The following is a 26,811-nucleotide window of genomic DNA, read 5'->3' on the forward strand; positions in this document are numbered from 1 at the left end:
TGTCTGTTCAGTTCAAAATGGTCTTGTTCAAATGGTTATTGGGTGCAATTTCTTTTGAGTCACACCTATTGATATACTGCAAGATGTATCACTGATGCACTGGCAGAAAATGTACTTATTTTAAGCAAACTGCAGTTAATTCAGTTGCAATTTAGTTGTTTACCCTGGAAACAAGACTAAGTATCTCATTTTGCTTGTATAATAAAATGTACTTTAGTTTAGGAATTTTTTTTAAATATTTTGACTAGAAACAAGACAGAAAAATACTAAGTAAGAAAGCCTTTTTTTTTTGCAGCGTACAATTTGAATAGGAAAAAAACAGTAACTGTTTGAAAAGGTGATAAACTGGTAAACCTATTATATAGTATATGAAAGTAAAAGAGTACCAGAGCCTCCTGCATTCTTGTATCCATTCCCTGTCTCTTTTTATTTCACTTTCTCCTGATGTGTCTGTATTGCTTCTTTAGACAGGATTAAGACAGGCTAAGAGCTGTAATACAAGTATGTTATCATTAACGTTGGTATAAAGTTTAGGCAGCTATGGTCATTTAGGTATTGGAAATGAATATGTAAAAACAGACTGCGATTATAGTGTGTAATTGGTAATGTCAGGTAAGAGTCGAGAGAATAGACCTCTTCGCTTTCGCTCCAGGGAGCACTGTCAGTGTGTGTGTGTGTGTGTGTGTGTGTGTATGTGTGTATGGGGCTGGCCTGTAATGAGTCCCTGTAGTGTGGAGTGCTGCTGACATTTCCACTCTAGCCTGAGAGTTAATGAGGTACTCAGGCCTTCACCAGCAGCTCACCGTATGCTGCATGTGATGCTCTTTAGAGTGCCAAACAGACAGTACCTCTATCATGAAGCAGAGAAACCCTGCGTAGATGAATTCTGGTGGTCTGTGCAAACTTCACAGGGAAATGCTATCTTAAAGGAATAGTTCACCTAAAATTCTGTCCTTGTTGGCTCCTCATGAAAACTTCATGAATGTTAGCTTTGATGACTTTATATAACTTTAAGCAATGGTGCTTTCATTAACAAAAGCAGTGGATTTCGCTTGTCATATAATTGAAAGGTTGTGAATACAATGCTAAAATTTCTAACACAGCTATTTTTTGATTGCACAGATGACTCTGGCCGCCAGTGGAATCAGTCACCCCTGCCACCACCTGACTGTGTGCAGAAGATCTTCCCCTGCGCTCACGGTGGACCAGACAGACGAGGTAACGCAGAATTCACTACAGTGCACAAACCGTTTCAAAAAGGCTGTTGTTTACCTCTTAGAGTTTTTACATTTATATATTTTATTTCTGCTGTTTTTGTTTTTAGTTTTTCAACATATTGAAAGCCAGCATGTGGTGCCAGTTTTGGCAATTCTAATGTTTTGTGGGATTTTTAATTAGATGGCTCTCCTCAGCCAGGATGGATAAATGATTGCCATTTTTGTCTTTAATGAGAAACTCATTGTTGGAATAGAAATGCAGTCCCGGTCTGAATTGATGAAATAACATGTAGTGGGCACAGGGATCGCTGTCAAGTTGCCAGGCGTAACACTGCAGCCAGACTTGCCCCTGTGTTTCAAGTCTGATGGCAACCTTTCAACAGATTGGCAACTATTACATTCTCTGCACCCTTCATATTAGGTTTGGTCCCCAGTGTAGAATTAAAATGGGGACTACACTACCAGTCAAAAGATTTTTAATGTTTTTTTTTTTAAGAATTCTCTTCTGCTCACCAAGCCTGTATTTATTTGATAAAGCAAAAGAAATAATAATGTAAAATACATTTACTATTTAAAATAGCTGCTTCCTATTTGAATATATTTTAAAATGTAATTTATTCCTGTGGTCAAAGCTACATTTTCAGCATCATAACTTCAGTGTCACATGATCTTTCAGAAATCATTCTAATATGCTGATTTGCTGTTTTAGAAACATTTTTTATTGTTATTATCAATATTTAAAACAGTTGAGTAAATTTTTTGGGATTCTTTGATGAATAGAAAGATCCAGGGATCAGCATTTTTCTGAAATAAAATGCTTTTGTAACATTATTCACTATACCATTCAAATGCTTGGAGTTATAGAAATTAATAATTTTATTTAGCAAGGATGCTTCAAATTGATCAAAAGTCGTGATAAAGACATTTATAATGTTACAAAAGATCTTTATTTCAGATAAAGGAACTTTCTGAACTTTCTATTCATCATTCCTATGGGGCAGCCGTGGCCTAATGGTGAGAGAGTTGGGCTGGTAACCCAAAGGTTGCCGGTTCGATTCCCACACCGGTAGGTGGGGATTGTGAATAAAACAGCACTCTTTCCAACTTCAATATCATGACTGAAGTAATGACTTGACTTGAGCAAGGCACTGAACCCCCAGTTGCTCCCCGGGCGCTGGAGCAATGGCCAATGCCCACTGCTCCGGTGTGTGCTCACAGTGTGTGTGCGTGTGTTTGTTCACTTCTCACTGCTGTGTGTGTGCACTTGGATGGGTTAAATGCAGAGGGCCAATTTCGAATATGGGTCACCATACTTGACAATACGTCACCACTTTCACCACTTTCAAAGAAACCTGAAAAAATTCTACTCAGCTGTTTTCAACATAATAATAAAAAGTTTTTTGAGCAGAAACTTAGAATATTAGAAGGATTTCTGAAGGATGATGTGACTGGAGTAATGATGCTAAAAATTCAGCTTTGAAATCACAGGAATAAATTACATCTGTAAATATATTCAAATAGAAAGCAGTTATTTCACATAGTAAAATTTTGAAATATTTTTACTGTTTTTGCTGTACTTTGGATCCAGAAAATGCAGGCTTGGTGAGCAGAAGAGACTTCTTTAAAACATCAAAAATCTTACTGTTCAAATGTGACCCTGGACCACAAAACCAGTCTTAAGTCGCTGGGGTATATTTGTAGCAATAGCCAAAAATACATTGTATGGGTCAAAATTATTGATTTTTCTTTTATGTCAAAAATCATTAGGAAATTAAGTAAAGATCATGTTCCATAAAGATTTTTTGTAGAATTCCTACTGTAAACCTACCAAAATGTAATTTTTGATTAGTAATATGCATTGTTAAGAACTTAATTTGGACAACTTTAAAGGTGATTTTCTCAGTATTTTGATTTTTTTGCACCCTTAGATTCCAGATTTTCAAATAGATGTATCTCGGCCAAATATTGTCCTATCCTAACAAACCATACATCAATAGATAGCTTATTTATTGAGCTTTAATATGATGTATATATCTCAGTTTTGTAAAATTTAACCTTATGACTGGTTTTGTGGTCCAGGGTCACAAATACTATTGACTGGTAGTGTATTTTATGAACTTATGCTTTTTATGGTGTTGTAATTGTGCAGTCATTATTATTGGCATTTTTTGCTTTCTTCCCCCTCATTATATAAACAAATACTTTCAATGAGAATAGATTTATAATTTCGATACAGTAGAAAAGATTTTAGTAAGTTTTAGAACCTTGCATAGAAACAAATCTTTCAAGACATAGTTTAAAATTAGGCATAGTTTAAAGTTCTTTTATTAATTATTCACGCTCATGTCATTCCAAAATCTTTAAGACCGTCCTTCATCTTCTGAACACATATTAAGATATTATTGATGAAATTCAAAAGCTTTCTGCCCCTGCATAGACAGCAACACAACTGACACGTTCAAGGCTCAGAAAGGTAACAAGGACATTGTTAAAATAGTCCATGTGATGTGTATGATTCAACCATAATGTTATGAAGCTACAAGAATACTTTTTGCGCGCAAAGAAAACAAAAATGATTATTTATTTTAGAAATGTTTAGGTTCCTTGTCAAACTACATTTGGAATTAGATCCCTGTTATAATTCATTGGTGTGATCACAGATAAATTGTGCATCTCTAGTTTTGTCAAATTGATTGTTTTTCTAAGAAATTGCCTCTGCGTCTTTGTTACAGTGCACAGATGTCCACATGGTCAGTGACAGTGAGGGAGATGATTTCGAGGATGCACCTGAGTTTGGTGTAGATGAATCTGAAATCTTTGGCATGGGGAGCTCGACTTGTCGAAAGTCTCCGATGAGTAAGTTATACTGTACCATGAAGGAATGGTGTTTACTGATATCTGTATTAATATATTCTTTTATCTTTCCTCAGTGCCAGAGAACAGTGAAAATGAGGGTGATGCCTTACTGCACTTTACTGCTGAATTTTCTAGAAGGTGAGATCCCTGAACAAAGTAACATTTGTAATCCAATTTCACTAAAGAAAACCAAACATAAACTGCATTTCTTTGTACTTCAGTATGCAGTGTCTTGTACACATTTTTCTGCACTGCTGGTTTTGAATAAGATGTTTTAATGTTTGAAAATAGCTACTCTGATATTTGGTGTTTGCTTATTTGCGTGTGATATTTACTCAGTGTGTGCATGTGTGTTTTGTAGATATGGCGATTGCCATCCTGTGTTCTACATCGGCTCCTTGGAAGCAGCATCTCAAGAGGCCTTTTACGGCAAAGCCAGAGATGTGAGTATACACTCCATATATTAATAAATAGATAACAAATGTATAATTTCTATCATGATTTAATTTAATTAAATTTTGTATTAAATACTTTTTATTTTATTTTCGGAGGTAGTACTGGAAATAATAGGGAAAACAGGGAGAGGTGGGATCAGGAAATGACACAAGCCAGATTCCTGAATCCTACATTACCCGCATATAAGCACATACACTACCAGGTCACGTCTCTTAACATTTTTTCTGAGAGTCATATGCACAGGTATATAAACAACGCTAAACGTTTGATTGGCAGAAGTGGCCCCCCATCATGATAAATCCCCATCAAATTTCCGTTTCCCATTTGAACAGCTGAAGCTTTATTTAGAACAGCTTTGCGCTGGTTTTCCCGCTGTGTCCTCATAAGGAGGCTTGTATCAACTGACAGCTTGTGTGGATTACGGTCTTATTAGACTGGGAGGATGCAGCAAGATGTTCAGGGGGTTTTTGAGCATGAGGAGCGGGCTGGAATGGCTTCCTGCCTGCAGCCCAGCTGATCTCCTCCTCTCCTCAGCACAGGCACAATATGGCCGCCGTTCTCCCCCGAGAAGACAGATCAGTGTGTCAGTAAAAACAAACTAATGTAAGAAGAAAAGATGACCTTCGATGTTCCTCTCATGCAGACAGTCAGTGTTTTTCTTCACGGGTCATACATTTTCACTCTTTTATCCATGTGCGCTTCTCTGGTATGCCATTCGCAGTTGTCTTCCTTTTGGGCTTCAGCCAGAGGATTTATCTTTAGGGAGGATTTAACAGGACATTTTTAAGGTATACGTCATTAAAAAGTTCTTTTGAGTAAAATCATGAAGCGACGTCAAGTGGAAAGTTGTTCCGGTAGAGCAAAGTCCCAAATGACTTGTGAAAATATTTTTAGTGTATTTTACAATAAACACTACGTTGTGGCTAGTTATGGAGAAATGTGTTTCCCTCAGGATTTTGTGAGAATATGGGGTTGCACTCTGCTCCATCTAGTGGGTTCTGGGAGCAGTTAAGCCAGAATGAAAATTTTGTCAATTTTGAAGTTAAATGCCTTAATCTGCATTTTGAGAGTTCAAATTGAACAGAGTACAGGGTTCATACAAGGTGCTTAAAGTGCTTGAAGTACTTGAATTTTGAAATTTAAGGCCTGGAAAACCCTTGAAAATGGCAATGTTTCTGAAGAGGTACTCGAAAAGTCAATTCACAAAACATAATACCTTTTTCACTTATTTTAGTTAAAGGGATAGTCCACCCAGAAATGAACGTTTGATGTTTATCTGCTTACCCCCAGGGCACCCAAGATGTAGGTGACTTTGTTTCTTCAGCAGAACAGAAACACAGATTTTTAACTCAAATCGTTGCAGTTTGTCATTCATATAATGGTAGTCAATGGGACCCACAGCTTTAAGAGACAAAAAAACATTACAGACAAAACCCAATTAAACCCTGCGGCTCGTGACGATACATTAAGGTCTTAAGACACAAAACAATTGACCTGTGCAAGAAACTGAACAGTATATATATATGATTTGTGGTAAGCAGAGTTCCAGATCTAAGCAGGTTTGGAAATCTTTTAGAGCACAAATCACGAATTATTGATTCAGATCAGGACATCGGAGCGATTTCATGAATATTTTTTTCTGATTTTTTTTCTTAAACAGTAGAAAACATACCATTAAGGCAGTGCAGTTGTAAAAACAAAACAAATCTCGTAAGAAAATTAACTGTGGTTTTACTATAGTAAAAGTGTAGTATACTTTGTAATTCTTAAGTAGTAATACTTTGCATGTGCTACCATTTTATTTTATTAGTACAATTAGATTTATTTATTTCTCTTTTTTTAGAATTTGAAATAGAAGACACTTGATAAGTGAGATCTCTGATTGAAGTCCTCAAAAATCAAAACGTAATGCTTAAAGTTTTTTAAAATGGCCTGGAACTTCATTTTACAGTATCTGTATGAACCTATGAGTAAGTCTTTGCACTAATTTGTAGTGCAACCTGTCCCTAACCTTACCCGTATCCCACTTTAATAGTGGCAAAAGTGTTTTGCAATACAATATGAACACAATAAGTATGTTGTACTTATTTTTTAAACTACATACATGTTAGTTAAGGCCACTTAATATAAAGTGGGACCTCAGTTTTAATATGAAACTGTGGTGGGACAGATTAGATTGTGGCAGGCTGCCCGAGTCCTAGGCAGTTAATGGGAAACATTGATGAAATTTCTACGCACTATCATCACCATATAGAATTGCATAAACAAAGACCAGTAAAATAGGATTCTCAAAGGGAAGCATTCAAGAAACCCGTTTCAAACTACACAGACCATTGCTTGATCCATTGCATTCAACACCTTTCAGTCAGCTGGTCTTCTCGTTAAGTGTAGGTTGTTTAGCCACGGCTGTGAACGTTTCATGTGCACGTGTGTATGTGTGGGATGGATTTTTCTGAGGGCACTTATGCCCCTCTCTCATAGGCCTGAGAGGCTAATCACTAAGTAAAACACTACATATGATGAAGTGTTTCTGGAGTGGGAGATGCTCCCAATCCATCCTTAATGAAAATGCTGGAGGCCCTGGAGTTCATCCGGAGGATCAGTGGAAGACTCTTGAGTCAGGCCACCCATCAGCACACAGGCCTCATCACAAATCCCCTTAACATCCAGCTAATCACGCTAACCCTTCTCTGCCACCCGCACAAAGACGGCCATCAAAATTCATAGCTCCTTCGCGCCCTTCATAGCTTTTTCATGCATGAGCTTCATAGCAGAGCCTCCGTGACGAAGCGATTTTTCGGTCCTTGAGAAAAGAGATACAGAGAGATGAGTTTTCTGACACCCAAAAGACTTCATGTTATTGATGCTGTTGCATGAGGCAGGAGAGCTGATAAAAATTGACTCTCATTGATCAAAATCATTTATTGATGTGGCAGTAGTGCATTTTACCTTTTAACACAACATTGACATTTTTGTCTTGTTTAAAGGAGTAGCTCACACAAAAATGAAAATGGTCATTTAATTGCATTTATCTTGTTTTAGACCTGTATGACTTTTTATTCCATGTGACTCAAAAGGTAAGTTTCTTTTCTTTTTGAATGAAGTGGTCACTCTATTCAATGCAATTATGAGGACTAAAGCTTCTAAGGTCTTAAAAAGGCAACCAAAATCAGTTGCAAGTCACAAAAGTAGTCCAAGCAATACGATGCTGACATGGATCTAATTGGCACGTTCACAAGATAAGTAACAATATCTGATTCATGAATAAATCATTCTTGTCAGGCAAACGATCGTAATAGTTTACAGCACACTGGAGAGGATGAGTATAATGTTTTTTTTTTCATTGGTATCAAAAGAAAAACTAGAACAGTTCTAATAAAATTCTCCTTTTTTGTCCTCTGGAACGAAATAAGTCATTTGGGTTTTGGAGTCATGATTCGTGGGTGAGTAAATAATGACAGAATTTAAATTTCTGAGTTGACTGGCCCTTTGAGAGTTGTATTACATGTACAAGGCAGCTCTTAAAGCTAAACTCTAATTATGCAACACGATTATTGTTATTACTAGATTATTGTTCAGTTTTTGTGGGAGAATCTCTCGTAGTATTGTAAGTGCCATCTGTTAAAGCAGTCCGCTACAGGTCAAGAGAGCGCAGTAATATGAACTCCTCATTTCCCATTGTTTGCTTTCCTACAGGCAAAAGAGGATGATCACTTTCACCGTCTCTCCCCCCTCTAGCGCATACACATCGCCTGTAATTAAAAACATCCTTTCACAATGCTTTTACAAGAAAAGTATGATCGTTTGTGTATCTAGTGTTACTCATATAGTCGAGTAGGTGGAGCCACCAACAGAATGTCTTGCGATAATTTCAAAAATCAAGATAATTTTTTTTCAGTCAGTCGAAATGTGACCAGACTCCAGGAGTCCTGTAGATAGCATTAATAATAAACTAGCTGTTTCTTACATCATAAGATACAGTTGAGGTCAAAAGTTTATGTACACCTTGTAGAATCTGCAAAATGTTAATTATTTGACCAAAATAAGAACGATTATACAAAATGCATTATATTTTTTAGTACTGACCTGAATGAGATATTTGACATAAAAGACGTTTACATTTAGTCCACAAGAGAAAATAACAGTTGAATTTATAAAAATTACCCCAAAAGTTTACATATGCTTGATTCTTAATACTATGTTGTTACCTGAATGATCCACAGCTGTGGTTTTTTTTGTTGTTGTTTAGTGATAGTTGTTCATGAACTGCCTGCTGTTCTTCAGAAATAATCCTTCAGGTCCCGCAAATTCTTTGCTTTTCCAGAATTTTTTGTATTTGAACTAGGGCTGCAACGATTCGTCGACGTTGTCGACAAAAATCGATAATAGAAATAGTCGACAATGAATTTCATTGTCGATGTTGTCGCCAGACAACCGAGTGAGGCATCTTTCTGCCGAGAGTCGCACATACGCAGCTTCTATGCTGAGCGATAACATACAGAAATGGCGGCGTCCAACGCAGCAGCTGCGCGTACCAAAACACGCCCGTTTCACACATACTCCGTCTGCAGTACGTTTTTTTTCTCCACACCCATGTTAACGGATTAGAACGTTCACAGTGTACGGACTGCAAATGCGTTCTGTGTGAAAGCAAAACGAGTCTGTGCTTCTTCTGCACCGCATACGTAACGCACACGGACTGTAGACGCACTGCAGACTGAGTATGTATGAAACAGGCGTAAAGTTTGGGAGCATTTTAGCCTGCTACGGCGAATTAAAATATTACCTGCATGGTTTGTAAAGCAGTCCTTGCGCATCACGGCAGCACCTCTGTGATGCACGAACATTTAAAGAGAAAGCACGTCGGACAGTTGAATGAAACGGAGTTTGGCTGGCCTCGGTAAGATTTAAATAACATGGAAGCCAATACGTTTTGTTTTGGATATACATTTTTGTTTACTGTTTTATTGCTGCTGATGGTTTACAGGAAGAAAATGTTTACTTGATTTTAATTTATTTTTTCTTATAAAACAAATGTGCCTGTCCATTAAAAAATTATAGAGTTTCTTAATTTATGCATTTATGTCTGTACTGACCGAGCACTGTGCCTAATTGGTTTTAGACAGGGCATTTTTATTTACTTTTAGTATGAATTGGCCTATCAGCAGCAAAATATGCATTTTTCATTGAAGTACCCCCTTCTTTCTTGTGTTTACTATAATTTTCCACATAATTAAAGCAATCTCATGCTAAATTTGAGAAAAATTGAATAATTATCCGATTAGTCGACTAATCGTTTCAATAGTCGGTGACTAGTCGACTATTAAAATAGTCGTTAGTTGCAGCCCTAATTTGAACCCTTTCCAACAATGAATGTATGGTTTTGAGAATGCTTACTGGTTCTCCACAGTAAATTTTTGAACAGAATCAAGATACAAAATACATTTGTTCTTATTTTGCCTAAATACCATTCATTTTTTTTTCATTTAGTACTGCCCTGCAGAAGCTACAGAAGATACTTACATGTTTCCCGGAAGACAAAATAAGTTAAATTTACCCTGATCTTTAAATTCCAAAAGTGTTCACCCCCTGGCTCTTAATGCATCTTGTTTCCTTCTGAAGCGTTAGTGAGCATTTGAACCTTCTGTAATAGTTGCATATTAGTTTCTCAGTTGTCCTCAGTGTGAAAAGATGGATCTCAAAATCATAGTCATTGTTGGAAAGGGTTCAAATACACAAAAATGCTGAAAAGCTGAAGGATTTTTTCTGAAGAACAGCGGGCAGTTTAACTGTTCAGGACAAACAAGGGACTAATGAGCAACTGTCACTTAAAAAAAAAAACTGTGAATCATTCAGGTAACAATACATTATTAAGAATCAAGTGTTGTATGTAAACTTTTGAATGGGGTTCTGCCTTTTGGATGGAGGCAGATCTCAATGAAAGCTTGTAATCAATTGTAAAAAAAAAGAAAAAGAAAAGCTGATCGAAAGTAACGATAGATTTGTGTAAAGGAGTACAAAAAGATACATTGTTTCATTATAAAATCCTGTCACCCCTGTTTTTCATGCCAAACTGTCATGCATTGTTTTGAATAGGTCTTCGCTTAGCAGATAAACATGCTTTGTGGTCCACACATGTCCAAAGTTAGCCTGGGAATTCCTCACTTTTAGACAACTGTGTGAAAGCTAGTACTGTCCCACTCACAGGACAGATCAGCTTTCTCTCTCCTTTTACCCACCTCCCTCTCCGTCCTCTCCTCCTTCCTCTTGCGTCTCTACCCTTTCCTCCTTACCATTTCAGGTTTCTCGTCCCGAGCAGGTGGGGGACAACTCTAGGTGACAGAAAGAGCTTTTGGGTCAGTTTCTTCCCCAGAACAGACCCAGTAATTTGGACTGAGCGCTGATTTCTGCAAGCTAAGAAAAGCACCACAAAAAAGAGGGAAAGAAAGGAGAAGAAAACAATGGGATGAAAGTAGAGAGGAGGGACTGTGGGTAATGGAGGGGCGTGGAACGAGGGAGCTGACCAAAGACTGTTATTAGCGAGAGTAGCTTCTCCCCACCTCTTCAGTGAAATCTTAGAGGCCTCAAAAGGTCAAAACGTTTTCGCAGCTCGTTCAGCTCAGTCAGTCCTGCAACACCCATGTCAGTTTTAGGACAGACTGCGGAAAGGAGTCCAGGAGTCCAGGAGTGGAAAAGTTCATGTCTCGTTTTCATCCACCCCCCTTTCAGTTTTTGATGGGTAAAATCTCACCCTCTCTCCAGGTCCCATTTGCTTGTCTACCCAGCGTGAGTGTTTAATCTTTTCAGGGCCTTGAATTGGGCTAGTGAAAGAGGCCTGAGCTCTCTCCCGCCAGGGGCCGTGCGGCTCATTCGAGAGCTTTAATCACTGTGCAAACACAGCAGCGCTCCTTCAGTCCTCCCTCCATACACACCTCCGTAGAGCCCAACTTTCTCTTCTCAGTCGCTTCTCTCCCCACTTTGCTTTCCGTTTTTCTGCCGTCGACTGTTGAGAAATCCCTCCTGCTGCATTCGATGAACCTCCAGGGGTCAGAGCTGTAGGAAACGTTCAGAGTTGTTCTGTAATTCGGTGGGTTTTATTCCCCTGCCTTGTCTGGCGAAACCTTTCATGTTTGTGGCGGTGTCCATTTTTTTTTTTTAATTAGTTGTTGGGTTATGCGAGCGACCGCCGTCCATCTGACGACGTAAATATCTGTGGATTTGGACGTGCGTCCACATCAGCGTTGCCTTCCTGTGTTAACCTGCGACGATGGAAAGAGGGCACTGGCATTTGATGCAAAACAAATAAAGTGATTTGTTCGGTTTTTGTTTTTCAGGGAAAGTTTGATTTAGCCTGCATCAGTTTGATTTGGTTTGGGTGTTTGTTTTGCTCAGGGTTTGCGGGGAGGGCACTCGCTGTCTTTTTCTACTCGTGGACCCTTGTGAAGCATTAGTGGCCTTAAAGCTCTCAGAAAGCCTGATGGTGAATCATGAAATAAGGGTGGATCAGTGAGCCGGGATTAGATGGGTTCTGGCTTCATAGGTAGTGAAATGGCCATTAAGGCTTCAGTTTTCATGCTTTTTTTTTCTGCAAATTGGATGTGGGAATGGAATGACTTGTGTGGGTATTAGTTTATAAATGGGTGAATGTCTCTTTATTCTGTGCAGCTTTTGAAGTTGGATTTTTTTTTTCTTTTAACAGTTCTCAAGTGTGCATTGTTTCCCTGATGTGAATTGAAGACCATACTAAAATACTTGACGGTGTTTCCTTCACTGCTAGTCTATTAGTATATATATGGCCCTAGACCACAAAACTAGTCGTATGTTACATGGATATTTTTAGCAATAGCCAACAATACATTGTATGGGTCAAAATTATTGATCTTTTATGCTAAAAATCATTTGTATATTAAGTAAAGATCATGTTCTATGAAGATATTTCAACTGTAAATATATCAAAATGTATTTTTTGATTAGTAATATGCATTGCTAAGAACTTCATTTGGACAACTTTAAAGTTGTACAAATGAAATACTTTTACAAATGAAATACAAAAAAAAGTACAAATTTTCAAATAGCTGTATCTTGACCAAATATTGTCCTATTCTAACAAACCACACATCCATAAAAAGTAATTGTTATCTGACTATAAGCAGTATAAAATGTAATATACTTTAATTTAGGGCTGGACAATATATCGAACGATATTGTGAGGCGTGTTTAGTCAATGAAGCCGGTGCTTTGATTAGTAGTAAATCTCCATCAGGTGCGTTCCGCTCAGGTTTCGCTGGAGCGGCAATTAATACACAGAGACGTAAATCTCTGACAAGCTACGCCATATTGAGCTTAATATCTCACAATATCGTTCGATATATTGTCCAGCCCTACTTTAATTACAGGTGCCTGATTTTTCGAATCTGATTACATAATCCGGATTACTACCTAGCTTTATATATTACAGTCAAACCAGACACTTTTGGCATTTCTCACATTATCCTAAATTATTCCCTATAGTTTAGAAAATGGTAATAATAAAATATGACAACAACTCAGAGTTAAACTGTCAGATCAAATTCATCTTGATAACCACAAATGAATTACAGTCAAATCAAAATTTATTCAGACACCTTCAACATTACTCACATTATCACAGTTTATTCGCTATAGTTTAGAAAATGGTAATAAAATGTGAAAAGAACTCAAGAGTTAAACTGTGTCCGAACAAATTAATCTTGATAATGTTAGATAACAAATAGAAAGGTATGTAACAAAACATGGTCAGGTCAAAGTGTCAAATCATTTTTTTGTTCCTAGTTTTTATCAGTTTTACTGGTAGTTGACTGTATGAAGAATTTTGGGGTATAATATGTCAGTTTACTTTATTTTGCTATCCTCACTTAAATAAATGAATTATAGTGTCCTGCACCCACTAGTAAAATTAATAATTTTTAAAAAATTAATTGGTATGTATATTGATACAGTTATGGTCAAAAGTTTACATACATCTGTATTATTTTGCAAATTAACATTTTGACCACAAGTGTATTTGTACATAAAGACCACTTACACCAGTTACACATATTCTAACTGTTTCTGTACGTGTTCTTTTGTCATACAGAGAAAACTGCTGGCCATCTACCTCCACAACGACGAGAGTGTCCTCAGTAACGTGTTCTGCTCTCAGATGATGTGCGCAGACTCCATAGTGTCATATCTCAGCCAGAACTTCATCACATGGGCCTGGGACGTTACTAAAGAAGCTAATAAAGCAAGGTAACACTGTTGAGCATGTTCCTTCCTTTCATCTCTCTCATCGCATACACTCACAATAGCAGTCAAACCATCCAGAACGGTAGGGATCGGAAGCATTTTCACACTCAAAATGGATGATCTCTTAATGAGAGGCATTCCTCCCTTCCCCCTCTCTCCTCTTCTGACTCTCTCCTCATAGAGGGCTTTAACAAAAGATGTCGTGTTTGCTCACTGAGGCCCCGGTAGGGCAATCTGCACTAATCTGCCCCGCTAAAGGGTCAGTTAGACACACAGCCCTCATAGAGCACACTCCACAGAACGTCTTCATTTCAGGACGCCAGTTACGGAGGTTTTACATTTTGTCGTTAGGCAGATGCAACTTTTAACCCTCAGAAATGAGAAACATGCACCTGAAATAGCATTAATGTACTTTGTTTTCAAGGCTGTGAAGTACAATAATGGCTTCATTTCGAGATGGCATTAATGGTGTACAAAGATATATCCTAGATCGCTCCAGTAAAAACTGAGCTTCCAAAATGAAGATGGAAGGCCAGAAAAGGAAACAAACCGAGAGAGAAAAAGGGAGAAGCTGGTCAGGCAGCAGATGGATTCTTGATTGGTCCCAGCAGGCTTTGCTTCTGAGCAGGCCTCTACTTTTCCTTCCAGTAGGCTTCACCCTAAAGGCCTCCCTCCAGAGCGGACGGGGAGAGAAAGACCAGCTAGTGACCTGCTTCTGCAGGGGCTCCTTCAGTCCAGCCTTGCCTCTATACCCCTCTCCCTCCCCTTCTGCTTTTTGCCCCAGCTGAGCCTTTCTACCACAGATTAAAGGCGGGCAACATCTGGGGCTATTCATAATGCGAACAGAGACACACACACACACACACACACACACACACACACACACACACACACACACAATCTCACATCCTTATACGCTGACATACTCATACACACATACACACCTCATTCTCACGCTCCCGAGCCAGGCCTGACTGACTGGTGATTGTGGATGGTGACTGGCAGTGTTTTTCAAAGCTAACTCTGTGAATGAAGCCTGTGAATCGCTAATCGCTGACACCGATCACATAGACTCTCAGCATAATTGTGCATTAATCCAGAGGCCAAATGTAATTAGAGTGAATGTAATTAGCACCCACAGGTGCTACAGGTGCTCTTTGTTGCTGGTATAAGTAAGAGAAAGCTGCGGGTCACAATTTGACGGTGCATTCTAGCAGATACAAAGTTGTTGTTTATTTCTCAATCCATTAAATCCTGATGATTCATAAAGCTGATTTATTGACAGTACTGAAAATCAAAATAATTGCGATGTAATACTTTTTTCCCAACAGCAGCATCAGTTGGAACAGTCTGAAAAGAAAGCATTTTTATCTGTTAGATACATTGGGGGGGAGGTATTTAAACAATAATGTAAATGCATTTGTAAAAATACTAAGTTGAATTGTTGTTAAAGTTCCCATGAAATCAAAATGGAAGTCTTTTGGCTTTTATATGAATATGTTAGCCTTAAAGCATTAGTTCACTTCCAGAACAAAAATTTAAAGATAATTTAATCCAAGAGGTTTGTGTCTTTCTTTCTTCAGTCATAAAGACATTATGTTTCTTTAGGAAAACATTTCATGAATTATCTCCATATAGTGGACTTCTATGGTGCCCGTGAGTTTGAACTTCCAAAATGCAGTTTGAATGCAGCTTCAAATGGGTCTAAACGAAGAAGGGTCTTATCTACCTGTCTTATCTATCTGTCTTTTTCTAAAATAATTGACAATTTATATACTTTTTAACCTCAAATGCTTGTCTTGTCTATACAGTCCGGGTCAATACAGTTAGGGTATGTCGAAAAACTCCCATCTCGTTTTCTTCTTTAACTTCAAAATTGTCATACATCGCTGTTTTACCTTTTTTTTTTTTTGTAAAGGGCGTTTGATCTTCTTTGTAAACTTTGTAAACACTGGGTAGGTGCTTCTGCGGCGATGTAGGACCATTTTAAAATGAAATTTTGTCATTAATTCCAAACCCGTAAGACCATCATTCAACTTCGGAACACAAATTAAGAAAAAATGTTTATGAAATCTGACAGCTTTCTGACCCTGCATAGACAGCAATGCAACTACCATGTTCAAGGCCTAGAAAGGTAGTAAAGACATCGATAAAATAGTCCATGTGACATCAATGGTTCAAACTTATTTTTATGAAGCTACGAGAATACTTTTTAGTGTGCATAAAATAAAAATAGTGACTTTATTCAACAGTTCCTTCTCTTCTGTGTCAGTCTTTGGTGGAAGAGAAGAAGTAATGTTGTTATATTTAACATTTGAATAATGTTGTTATATTTGTATTAGTGTTAATTTTGTTAACGAACACTATGACGAAAAATGTTTGTTGACGAATGACAATGATCTGAAAACACTGACAAACAAGCTTGAGCTGAGCAATCTAAATGAAAGTGTCACTCAGCTTGTCTGTGTTCTGGCATGAGATCTCAACTATATTTTTTGCCATTGTGGTTGCTGAGTAATTGTATTAATAGAGAAGTAGGCTATTGCAATTTGGAATTAGTGGAATTACTATTAGGAATTATATAATTATATAATAATGTAGACAGAGAGAGTGTGTATTAATTTATATAATAAAAAGCCTTGAATGTGGTTGCATTGCTGTCTATGCATGGTCAAAAAGGTCTCGGATTTCATCAAAAATATATTAATTTGTGTTTCGAAGATGAATCTAGGTCTTATGGGGTTGGAATTACATGACAGTGAGTAATGACAGAATTTTCATTTTTAGGTGAACTATCCATTTAATGTTCACAAAATTCCTAATCTAAAGAATAAAATTTGGGGTATATCTTTTCATGTTGTGCAACAGATGTAAATTATACCTCAAATCATGTGACTTGTTGAGGACGGGTGGGCTATTGCAGAGTTTTCCTTGTGAATGATTAAAAAGTAAAAAAAATAAAAAATAAAATCTGGTGGAGACAGTATAAAAGTCTAGTTTTAATATGATGTACATCAACAGAAATATTTAAACTCCAGGAAAATTCTTTGAATTCTTTTGTTTGTTGTTGATGTGCAATTGTGTCATTGAAGATCAACGCATAGTTTGAGCATCATGATCATTGTGATCAAGAAACTGTTTTCTCAGGGAAACAGTCATAGAGCCGTGCACGCCCTGTGGCCCCAGCAGATGGTCTGATACTGTGCCACACCTCTGTCGGTTCAGGCAGTGGGGAAATATTACGGTTCACACAGTCAAGAGTGTGTGACTTGAGTGAGGGTTGAGAAGGGGACGAGAGCGTGTCACTCCAATTACAAAGCCGTCCTTGATGAGACGCTTGAAACACCTGGTGTTACTAACTAGAAAATCAAAAATAACTCCCCTGAGGTCCTTTGAAAACTCTTAACATTCTTCAAGATTTCTTTACGCATCACTGATGTGACAATGAACTGCCAGCTGCAATGCCTGATGGGACCTCTGGCAACACAAGTGTTATTTGTATGAGGTTAAATTTTTGGTGGCAGTGAAAGAGCTCGGAGGAATCTAGTCATCTGTAATGCTGCACTACAAGTTACACGGAAGATAGATTGCCTGTTGTCCTGTTAACCGTGTAGCACTCTATTTTTAGTACACTAACTTTATTAAAACAAGCGCAACAGTAGAACCGAGTTGTCACATCGATGCCTAGGTGAACAGTTTCCTCATTTTTTCACTCTTTTCATTCTTGTTTTCTAATAGTATATGATATATAGGGAACGTTCAATTGCAGTATGCTACATTGTCACAACATTATTTGTATAAAATTTCAAAATAACCATGTTTTGTCTCAACTTTAACTTAAAGGAGAAGTTCACTTCCAGAACAAAAATTATAGATAATGTACTCACACTCTTGTCCTCCAAGGTGTTCATAACTTTCTTTCTTTAGTCGTAAAGTAATTGTTTTTCGAGAAAAACATTTAAGGACTTTTCTCCATATAGTAGACTTCAATGGTGTCCCGAGTTTAAAGCCCCACTAAGTAACTTTTTTTACCTTAAAATAATATTTCCGAACTCATGTCAGTGGTTCATCAACTCATAACAGGGTGAAAGGCACTTTCGTATTCGCTTTGCGACCCTCTATCAGCCATAACAGCACTATGTAAGTTTGGGTCGTCGGGTCGCGGTTTTGTAGTTAAAATGATACTACAAATGCGATTTGCTTTACGGCAGGCTTCACAAAAGGTTTTCATACTTTTATAAAGTCATACAACATACTCTACCTTGTCACTGGACATCGTTATTTCCAAAGCCGGTCCTGGATAGCCTCCAAACAAATAACGTGCATGTGCCACGACGGTAGGCTAAATTATTTACGACAGCCGTTATGGACAATTCCGCTTCTAACCTGTAGAGGGAGCATTGAGGGATAAGTTACTTAGTGTTGCTTTAAACTTTCCAAATGCAGTTTAAATGTGGCTTCAAACGATCTCAAATGCAGTTGTAAACGATCCCAACCAAAGAAAAAGCGTCTTATCTAGTGAAACAATCTGTTTGTTTGTTTTTTTTTTATTACAATTTATATACTTTTTAACTACAAATGCTCGTCTTGTCTTGCTCTGCCTGAACTGTTTTTTCTGGTTCAAGGCAGTTAGGGTATGTCGAAAAACTCCCATCTTATTTTTTCCATCAATTTCAAAAATCATTTCAAAATCATCCTACATCGCTGCAGAAGTACCGAACCAGTGTTTGAAATGTAAACAGGCAAAGAAGGTCAACAGCGATGTACGATGATTTTGAAGTTGAGGGAGAAAATGAGATTGGAGTTAGAGTATTTCGACATACCCTAACTGTCATGAACCGGAAAAACAGAGTTCAGGCCAGTTATCAATTGTAATAAAAAACATAAATAAATAACGATCATTTCGCTACATAAGACCCTTTTTTCTCAACTGGGACCATTTACAACCACATTTGGGATCGTTTAAAGCCACATTTAAACTGCATTTTGGAAGTTCAAAGTCAACTATATATATATTTTCCTCAAAAAACATAATTTCTTTACGACTAAAGAAAGAAAGACATGAACATCTTAAGTGACAAGGGGGGAGTACATTATCTGTAAATTTTTGTTCTGGAAGTGAACTTCTTTAACTAACTCTTGTAATTGCAAGTAATGACATTGGTACTGCCTCACATTGGAAATAAAAGTTCTGGTGGAGTGCATTTAATTAGAAAATCATTATTTCATGTAGTGTATTCTGAATAACTACTGCACACGGTATACATACTACATACTATTTCATAAATTATAGGTAGTATGACGGCCTGAATGTACCTAGAGTCCAAGAAGTGCTCACTCATCCCCTCTGATGCAACTTTTTTTTTTTTTTTTTTTATAGTTCTCTGATATTAGGGTGAAATTTGGTGTGAAAAAACTTTAATTTTTCCTTTTCTTCCCTCCCACGCTGGTCATGGCTCCTCACTCAAGTGTGTTCCATCTCTCCTCTATTTTACTTTCCAGTTATTAAAGCCGATGTTATTAAAAGAAGAGAGAAGCTAATCTATATTTGCATTCGCTCTATAGCAATTCATTAATATTATGACATTTACTGCGAGCTCTCTGAGTCTGCCTGCTACCCTTTTCCTTCAGCGAAACGTTAATTTAAAGTTCTGTCTTTGTAATGGAATAAGAAATCCTCTCTGCCCTATCAAATTCGGAGCGGTGGGAGCGGAATACTAATTCAGGCCGGGGAGTGTTTGGAGAAGGACCATCCTCTGAGCGGAGAGCAGAATTGGTTTTAAAGTCTGTTAATATGATGAGCTGTGTACTCTTATTAAGCTCAGTGATTGTTCAGGGGAGTTTCACTGGCTGTCTGTCCACTGTCCACTTAAATTACTGACTCTCTCTCTTTCTCTGCTTTCTCCCACTCTCTTTCTAGACTACTCACGATGTGCACAAGGCACTTTGGCAGTGTTGTTGCACAGACCATTCGAACGTACAAGACTGACCAGTTCCCATTACTTTTAATTGTCATGGGCAAACGGACATCAAATGAAGTTTTAAATGTCATTCAAGGTAAAATATATACTGTACATCTAAATAAACTGCAAATGAAATTATAGGTAAAACTTGATAAGTCTTTGGCAGACCTACTAGATCAAAATTGCACAACATTTGTAATTAATTGAATGAACTTTGTGTTGCTAAAAAGTCTGAGACCAGATAGATAGATAGATAGATTTATATTTATAAATTTATATTATTTAATTATGTATTAAATGTGTGTACACTACCAGTCAAAAGTTTTTGAACAGTTACATTTTTAATATTTTTAAAGAAGTCTCTTCTGCATTTATTTGATGCAAAGTGCAGCAAAAACAGTACCATTTTGAAATAACAACTGAGTGAAATGTTTCTTTGACTAGAAGGTTCAGAAGAACTGAATTTATCTGAAATAGAAATCTTTTGTAACATTATAAGTCTTTGTCATCACTTTTGATCAATTTAAAGCGTTCTTGCTAAATAAAAGTATTAATTTCTATAACCCAAAAAATTAGGCTGACTCCAAGCTTTTGGGAATAATTTTAAAATATATTCAAATAGAAAACTGTTATTTTAAATAGTAAAAAATGTAGTGTTTTTGCTGTACTCTGGATCAAATAAATGTAAGCTTGGTGAGCAGAAGAGACATTAAAAAACTTACTGTTCAAAAGCTTTTGACTGGTAGTGTTTGTATGTATATTAAATATTACAAATTAATAAAATTAAACAATAATAAATATTAATTATTAAGTATTTAAATAAATCATCATGTGCATAATTAAGTTGTTAATAAAAACATACAAATTTTCTTAGTAATTATTAAATCCCCAAACAAGAAATTGTATTCTATGTATTTGTCTTGTGTTTCTTTTTAGTATTAGTTTCCATTCATAATAATAATTTGGAACATTTTTGAGCATAGTAAAAGTATGATGAACTTCGAAATTACATTGGTCTGCTACAGTCTGATTGTTGTTGATGTTCTGTTTGTGTAATGAAGGCAACACAACAGTGGACGAACTAATGATGAGACTCATGGGAGCCATGGAGATCTTCACAGCACAACAGCAAGAAGACATCAAAGATGAGGTGAGATCAAAGATGAGCTCTCTTCGTAGACAGCATTATAAGGCCACATTGATGCACACCTGAAGCAAAAATAGCCAACTTAATTATTCTGCCATTTGGCCAAATCTAAGAAAACACTGCATGTATCCTTTGTGGAGAAATCAATCCCACAATGTATTGGGACAATATAAACATTATGCAATGCACGCTATTTGTAGTTCACTACACCAGACGCTGATTAGCACAGAGAGGTGCTTTTTATTAGGCAGATTCAAAGTCATATTTTTAGGCCACAAAAAAAGGGGCATGTTGGGGCAGATGACCACTCATTGTCTGACTCATATGAGTCGGCCCATCACACAGGGGTAAGAATAGACACTCCGCCTGCGTCTGGGTTTCAGACAAACCGTGGAAGAAAAAGCACAATTGTGTAATGTAAGCTTGCGGTGGCCTGTGCTTGTGAAGCCAACACAAAGCTGGCAGGATGCGATTTTGGTGTGTCATGTCTGCCTGCGGTATGTGATTGTTTAAATCAATGCTAGGTCTGCAAACAAACGTGCTTACAAAGAGCTGAAACAAGATGTGTCCATCTGTTCAAATGAATTGAAAATGTTTTTAAGTGGCCTCTCTGAAAGGTTATTCCTAGTAGTGGCAACCTTCAAGAGGACGTTAACTTCCTGTCTAATTAAAAACACTAATTATTAATGTTTTGTTACATGTTATGACAGGTCTGTCCACACTTCCTTGCGTTGACATAATTAGTCATCTTTCTTCACCTGTTTGTGTTAATGTTAATGTCTGTGGTTTGGTGGGAAATATTCAGACGGCAAACACAGGTTACTGTCCCCCTGAGGCACATTAACTCAATGATTTGATAAGTCATGACATTTCTTGTCTCGTCCCAGCATTCTCTTTTCTGTTCGCACCCCTGCGTGGGATGCTTTGAATGATTATCAATCACGAAAAGCAACAGAAAATATTTATGCTGTGTCATAATTGTCATAGTCCTTGCCGTTGTGAGAATGCTTCTGCTAGACCCAAGGTGATTTGTTTAGTCTCCTGCTATTAGGGCTGGTTTCCCAGCTCGGTGAATAAGTTCCGTTAAAAACGTTATTTTTCGATTTGTATCTGTTCCATTAGATCCATTAGGCTGTGAAATTTCTGCTTCCCTCAGTCAGAACGCTTGAATAACTCTGACACGTTGATGGATTTCTGCTGGAAGCATCTTGACGGTTTGCTCCTCATGGCAATTAATGGCTGTAATCTGTTTGGCTGTGAAGGAAATGTGATGTGAACGGACACAAACAGGGAGCTGGGGTTAGTGAGGTGCCAGAGGAAACGCAGAGGAGATATTTTGCACTTTATGTAGTTCACACATTTGGCCCTTAGCTGGAAGGTGAAGCAACAAGATGTTCAATTATTTTCTGTTCACTGGAAAACAGTTTTCAGGGTAGAAATTAAAGATGTAGTTTACTCAAAAATGTAAAACGGTGATATTTACTTTTTAAGGATTGGTATCAATCAGGGTTGGGGCCATTCATGAATTGAATTGAGAATTAATGGTAAATTCCAATTTACTTCCTGGAATGGAATTGGAATTGCATGCAGCTGACAGGAAATGGAATTGGAATTGAATTGGAATGCCAGGAAACAGAATTGAATTCAAATAAATTCCGCTAAATAAAATAATTTGACTTGATTTGCTTAAAAGTTTATAGTACATTAAATATTGTAAATCACATAAACAACAAACATATAAAAGAAATACAAAGTACTGTATGTTTAGTATGTTAAGCGTGATCATTTCACATGCCAAATTTCATGAAATGATGATAATTCGATGCAACAAAAAGTGAATGAAATACATGAATGAACATGACTAATTTTTGTGAGTTGAGACATATATTATGTGGTAATCATATATTGAATGTATAGTACATCCAGACACTTATCACCACTGTCATTCAATTATTAATTCATAATGTACAGTTCTCATTTATATTGACTTGCATTTGATCAACTCTATTTCATACTTGGTGTTTGTAAAGCATCATAAATAAAGTTCAGATTTATGTCTCTAAATGTAATCACAAATAAATGCTCAGAAACAGCAATAAACAGAATTCAGTGGAATTTCCCTGAATTGAATTCCACTTCCTGAAATTCCAATTCAATTCCAACTCTGTTTTCTGTAATTGTTGTTGAATTCCAATTCCAATTCCATTTCCTTCTTTGAATTGGAATTGTTGAGTTCATTCCTGAATTGACCCCAACCCTGGTATCAATACACATTTCAATTCATTTTCATGAGCTCTATGTTTCCATCTTGGTCTCAGATTAATTACATTTTATTACAATTATGTTTAGGTTTGATTAGTTTAAGAGTTTAGGATGATTAATTAAAAGGACTAGCTAAAAAAGAGAAAATGTTCATGGGAGTGATATTTTTTTTTCATGATTTAGGGTGTGTTCACACTTGTTGTGTGGTTTGTTTGGTTCATTTAGTCCAGACCAAAAAGGAAAATTATTAGGGCTGGGACACGATTAATCGCGATTAATCGCATCCAAAATAAAAGTTTATGTTAACATACTAAATGTGTGTTTACTGTGTATATTTATTATGTATATATAAATACACACACATACATGTAAAGCCTTTAAAAAATACTTATATGTGTGGATAGTTATATTTGTATTTAATTTAGATTATATATAGAATTATAAATATTTTATTTATTTTAATTTAATTTTTATTTTCAGTTTTCTTTAATATACATGTTTGTGTGTGTATTTATACATACATTATATATACACACAGTAAACACACATTTAGTATGTTAACATAAACTTTTATTTTGGATGCGATTAATCGCGATTAATCGTGTCCCAGCCCTAAAAATTATAAATTTGGTCCTGGTCTGTTTAGCGTTCATATTGACATTTTTGACAACAAACCTAAAGATACGAACCTAAAAGCATAGTGATATGTTCACAACCTGATGGGTCGTATATGACGTATATTTTGTGACGTCAAATCAAAGTACCCATTCATTGAATGGCCTGCTCAGCGCCGCTTTAAGTCAAATACACCTTATGCAGTCTGCTGGACTAAGCGTGCTTATTGTTGTGTGTATATGATTTTATTTTTACCATCTGCGAACTCACAAAGACCTCATAAAAGGCATTTTACCTCCTTGTTGCTTCATGTTTGTCCTCTGCTCATTTTGTTTTGGATATACTTGTTTTCTTCGTGAAATCATGTCGCATAGCGCCTCGTCATTACTTCCTGTTTTTGGTTCGTTTCGAAGAATTTGGTCCGTGTTGTGTTCATATTTTGTTCAACCCGCACCAGAGTTCGGTTGGAAGCAGGCCGAAACCTTTTTCGCATCCTCTGTCCGCTTGTTTGATGGCAGAGTTCAGATGGCAGCGTTCACACTTAATGAACCACACTAACAGAGCAATCGCACCAGGGTTTGTTTTATTCGAACCAAACATGACAAGTGTGAACACACTCTTAGACTACACTGTTTGCGCTGAATGTTTTGATTTAGCAAAGAACCAGTTCCAGGTTTATACAAGGTGCTTAAAATACTTGAAGTACATGAATTTGACTTTTTAAAGTTTATGGCCTGGAAAACCCTTCAAAATAGCAATATTCCTGAAGTGGTAACTTGAAAAGTGCTTGAATTATTAAAAGACAATGTATCTATAAAATAAGTGTTTAATTTTTTTTTTTCGATAAGCACATATCTTTTCATGTAAAATGTAAAATTCATGCAAAAAAAAATACTTGTTTGAGCTTATTTCAGTTAATGTCAGAAAAATAGTGAGTTAAACTAGTAGTAGTACTGACAATGTCGTTTAAACAAGGCTGAAGATGCGAAAAAAAGGACATTTATGCTGGATTCAATCATTCATTTTAAGCTATTCACTAGCAAAAGCTAGATTTAGATCGGTTTTGCGAATCTTTTGCTTTAGATTGAAACTTCGGAGCATGAATCGCAAATCATTTGATTTAAACCTGGATTTCGGTGTTTGTTCGCAAATCATTTGATTTAGTTCGGGACTTTGAAATGCATATGGTTTCGCAAAGCAGTAGAAAACATCAAACTTTTAAAGCAGTACAGTTCAAACTAAGAAAAAAGAAAAGTATATGCAAATACAAATTAACCGTGGTTTTACTATAGTAAAAGTGCAGTAAATGTTGTAATCTTTTAGTAGTAACACTTTGCAAGTGCTTCACTTTATTATAAGTTGTGAAAAGGCCTTGAAAGTTCTGAAATGTCATTTTACAGTAGCTGTATGAACCCTGCAGTTCATAGGACTCTTTTGGTTTTTGTGAATTAGACTAAACTGGTTGCACTGACTGTTTTTTGATTCAGTAAAAAGAATTGATTCATAAAAGTCATTTCTTCATTAATTAAACACCAGTTGCTTTAAATGTATTTGAGTCAACAACAACAAAAAGGGTTACTTGTTGCGCTAAAAAATGTTTTTAACAAAAAACCCTATTCATTTCTTTGCGAATTGGACTACACTGGTTGTGTTGGATTTTTCATATTGACTAAAAAGAAGGGTTTTTGAAGGGTCAAAGTTTCATAGCATTGACTTAACTGAGCTTTAAAGGGATAGTTCACCCAAAAATAAAAATTCTGTCATTAATTATTACCGTCTTGTAGTTCCAAACCAATTAGACCTTTGTTCATCTTCTGAAGACAAATTCAGATATTTTTTTATGAAATCCAAGAGCTTTCTAACACTGTATGGACAGCTACTACCATGTTCAAGGCCCAGAAAGGTAGTAAGGACATTGTTAAAATAGTCCATAGTCCAAGCTTCTCGTAGCTTCAGAAAATTACGGTTGAGCCACTGATGTCACATGGGCTATTTTATCAATGCCCTTACTATCTTTCTGGGCCTTGAACGTGATAGTTGCGTTGATGTCTCTGCAGGGTCAGAAAGCTCTTGGATTTCATCAAAAATATTTTAATTTGTGTTCCGAAGATAAATGAAGGTCTTACGAGTTTGAAATGACACGAAGGTGAGCAATTAATAACAGAATTTTCAGTTTTGAGTGAACTATTCTCTTAAATTGAATTTGTTGATTGAAGTGCAGCTAGGTGAACTACTGGTGATTACAGCTCATTTCAAATCTTGGGTGTGACGCTTGAATCCGAACCCTTTGTTAACCTTGTGTTTGTACACAAATGAGTGAGCCACCTTAGAAATGTGTGGGAGTGTTTGAAAGCATTTGTTGTTGTGCCACCACTAACAGCCTGCCATTTGAGGCAGTTTAGGTTTGTCCTTTAAAGTCCTTAACTGAAATGTCCCTGTGTGTGTGTTATCACTGCCCCATAAAGTCAGGTGACTCATGGTGACCTCTGTGTGTCTGTCCGTCTGTAGGGACAGACATAAACTCCTTACATACACTGTCTGGATCAACAGGCAAACCCAGACAGTGTGCAGTCATCCGCCAAGATCACACCAGCATTCCTCAGTGTGTGTGTGTGTGTGTGTGTGTGTGTGTGTGTGTGTGTGTGTGTGTGTGTGTGTGTGTGTGTGTAAGTGACATGACCTGGGGTTGTGCAGTCAGGGGTAAAAGAGTTATACGCTTGCTCCATTAGCTCTAGTACAGGTCATGGCACTGACTCACTGTATGTAGATGGTAATAGAGAGAGAAAAAACATGAGAGAAAGCTTTGCTCACCCTGTTTAATTGTTTTTATCTTAGCCTTTGTCTTTCTCTTTTTGGCAAGCTTTGAAGAATGTTTTACTGTATTCATGTAGAAGGATGCATATGGCGTAAACGGATAATCAGATTGGACTACTTATAAATTTGGTCATTAACTTTAAATTTAAAAATAGCTAATATATTTGTCATTATACTTAGACATGCAATGAAAATATTTGTATTATTTCATTTA

The 26,811-nt window shown here is 36.8% G+C and overlaps 1 protein-coding gene across 2 annotated transcripts in view; it reads left to right on the plus strand.

Annotated features, from left to right (window-relative positions):
- The window catches only part of faf1 (Fas (TNFRSF6) associated factor 1), a 98,854-nt gene that overhangs the window by 53,026 nt on the left and 19,017 nt on the right, over positions 1–26,811 (plus strand). For both annotated transcript variants that reach the window (XM_073819145.1, XM_073819146.1), the window contains exons 9-15: positions 1,123–1,218; positions 3,950–4,073; positions 4,148–4,211; positions 4,435–4,516; positions 13,645–13,799; positions 19,717–19,853; positions 20,821–20,909. In XM_073819145.1, the coding sequence (XP_073675246.1) occupies positions 1,123–1,218; positions 3,950–4,073; positions 4,148–4,211; positions 4,435–4,516; positions 13,645–13,799; positions 19,717–19,853; positions 20,821–20,909 (747 nt within the window). The remainder of the gene's footprint in view (positions 1–1,122; positions 1,219–3,949; positions 4,074–4,147; positions 4,212–4,434; positions 4,517–13,644; positions 13,800–19,716; positions 19,854–20,820; positions 20,910–26,811) is intronic.

Source organism: Garra rufa, chromosome 15 (assembly GCF_049309525.1).
Source record: "Garra rufa chromosome 15, GarRuf1.0, whole genome shotgun sequence".
Lineage (NCBI taxonomy): Eukaryota > Metazoa > Chordata > Actinopteri > Cypriniformes > Cyprinidae > Garra > Garra rufa.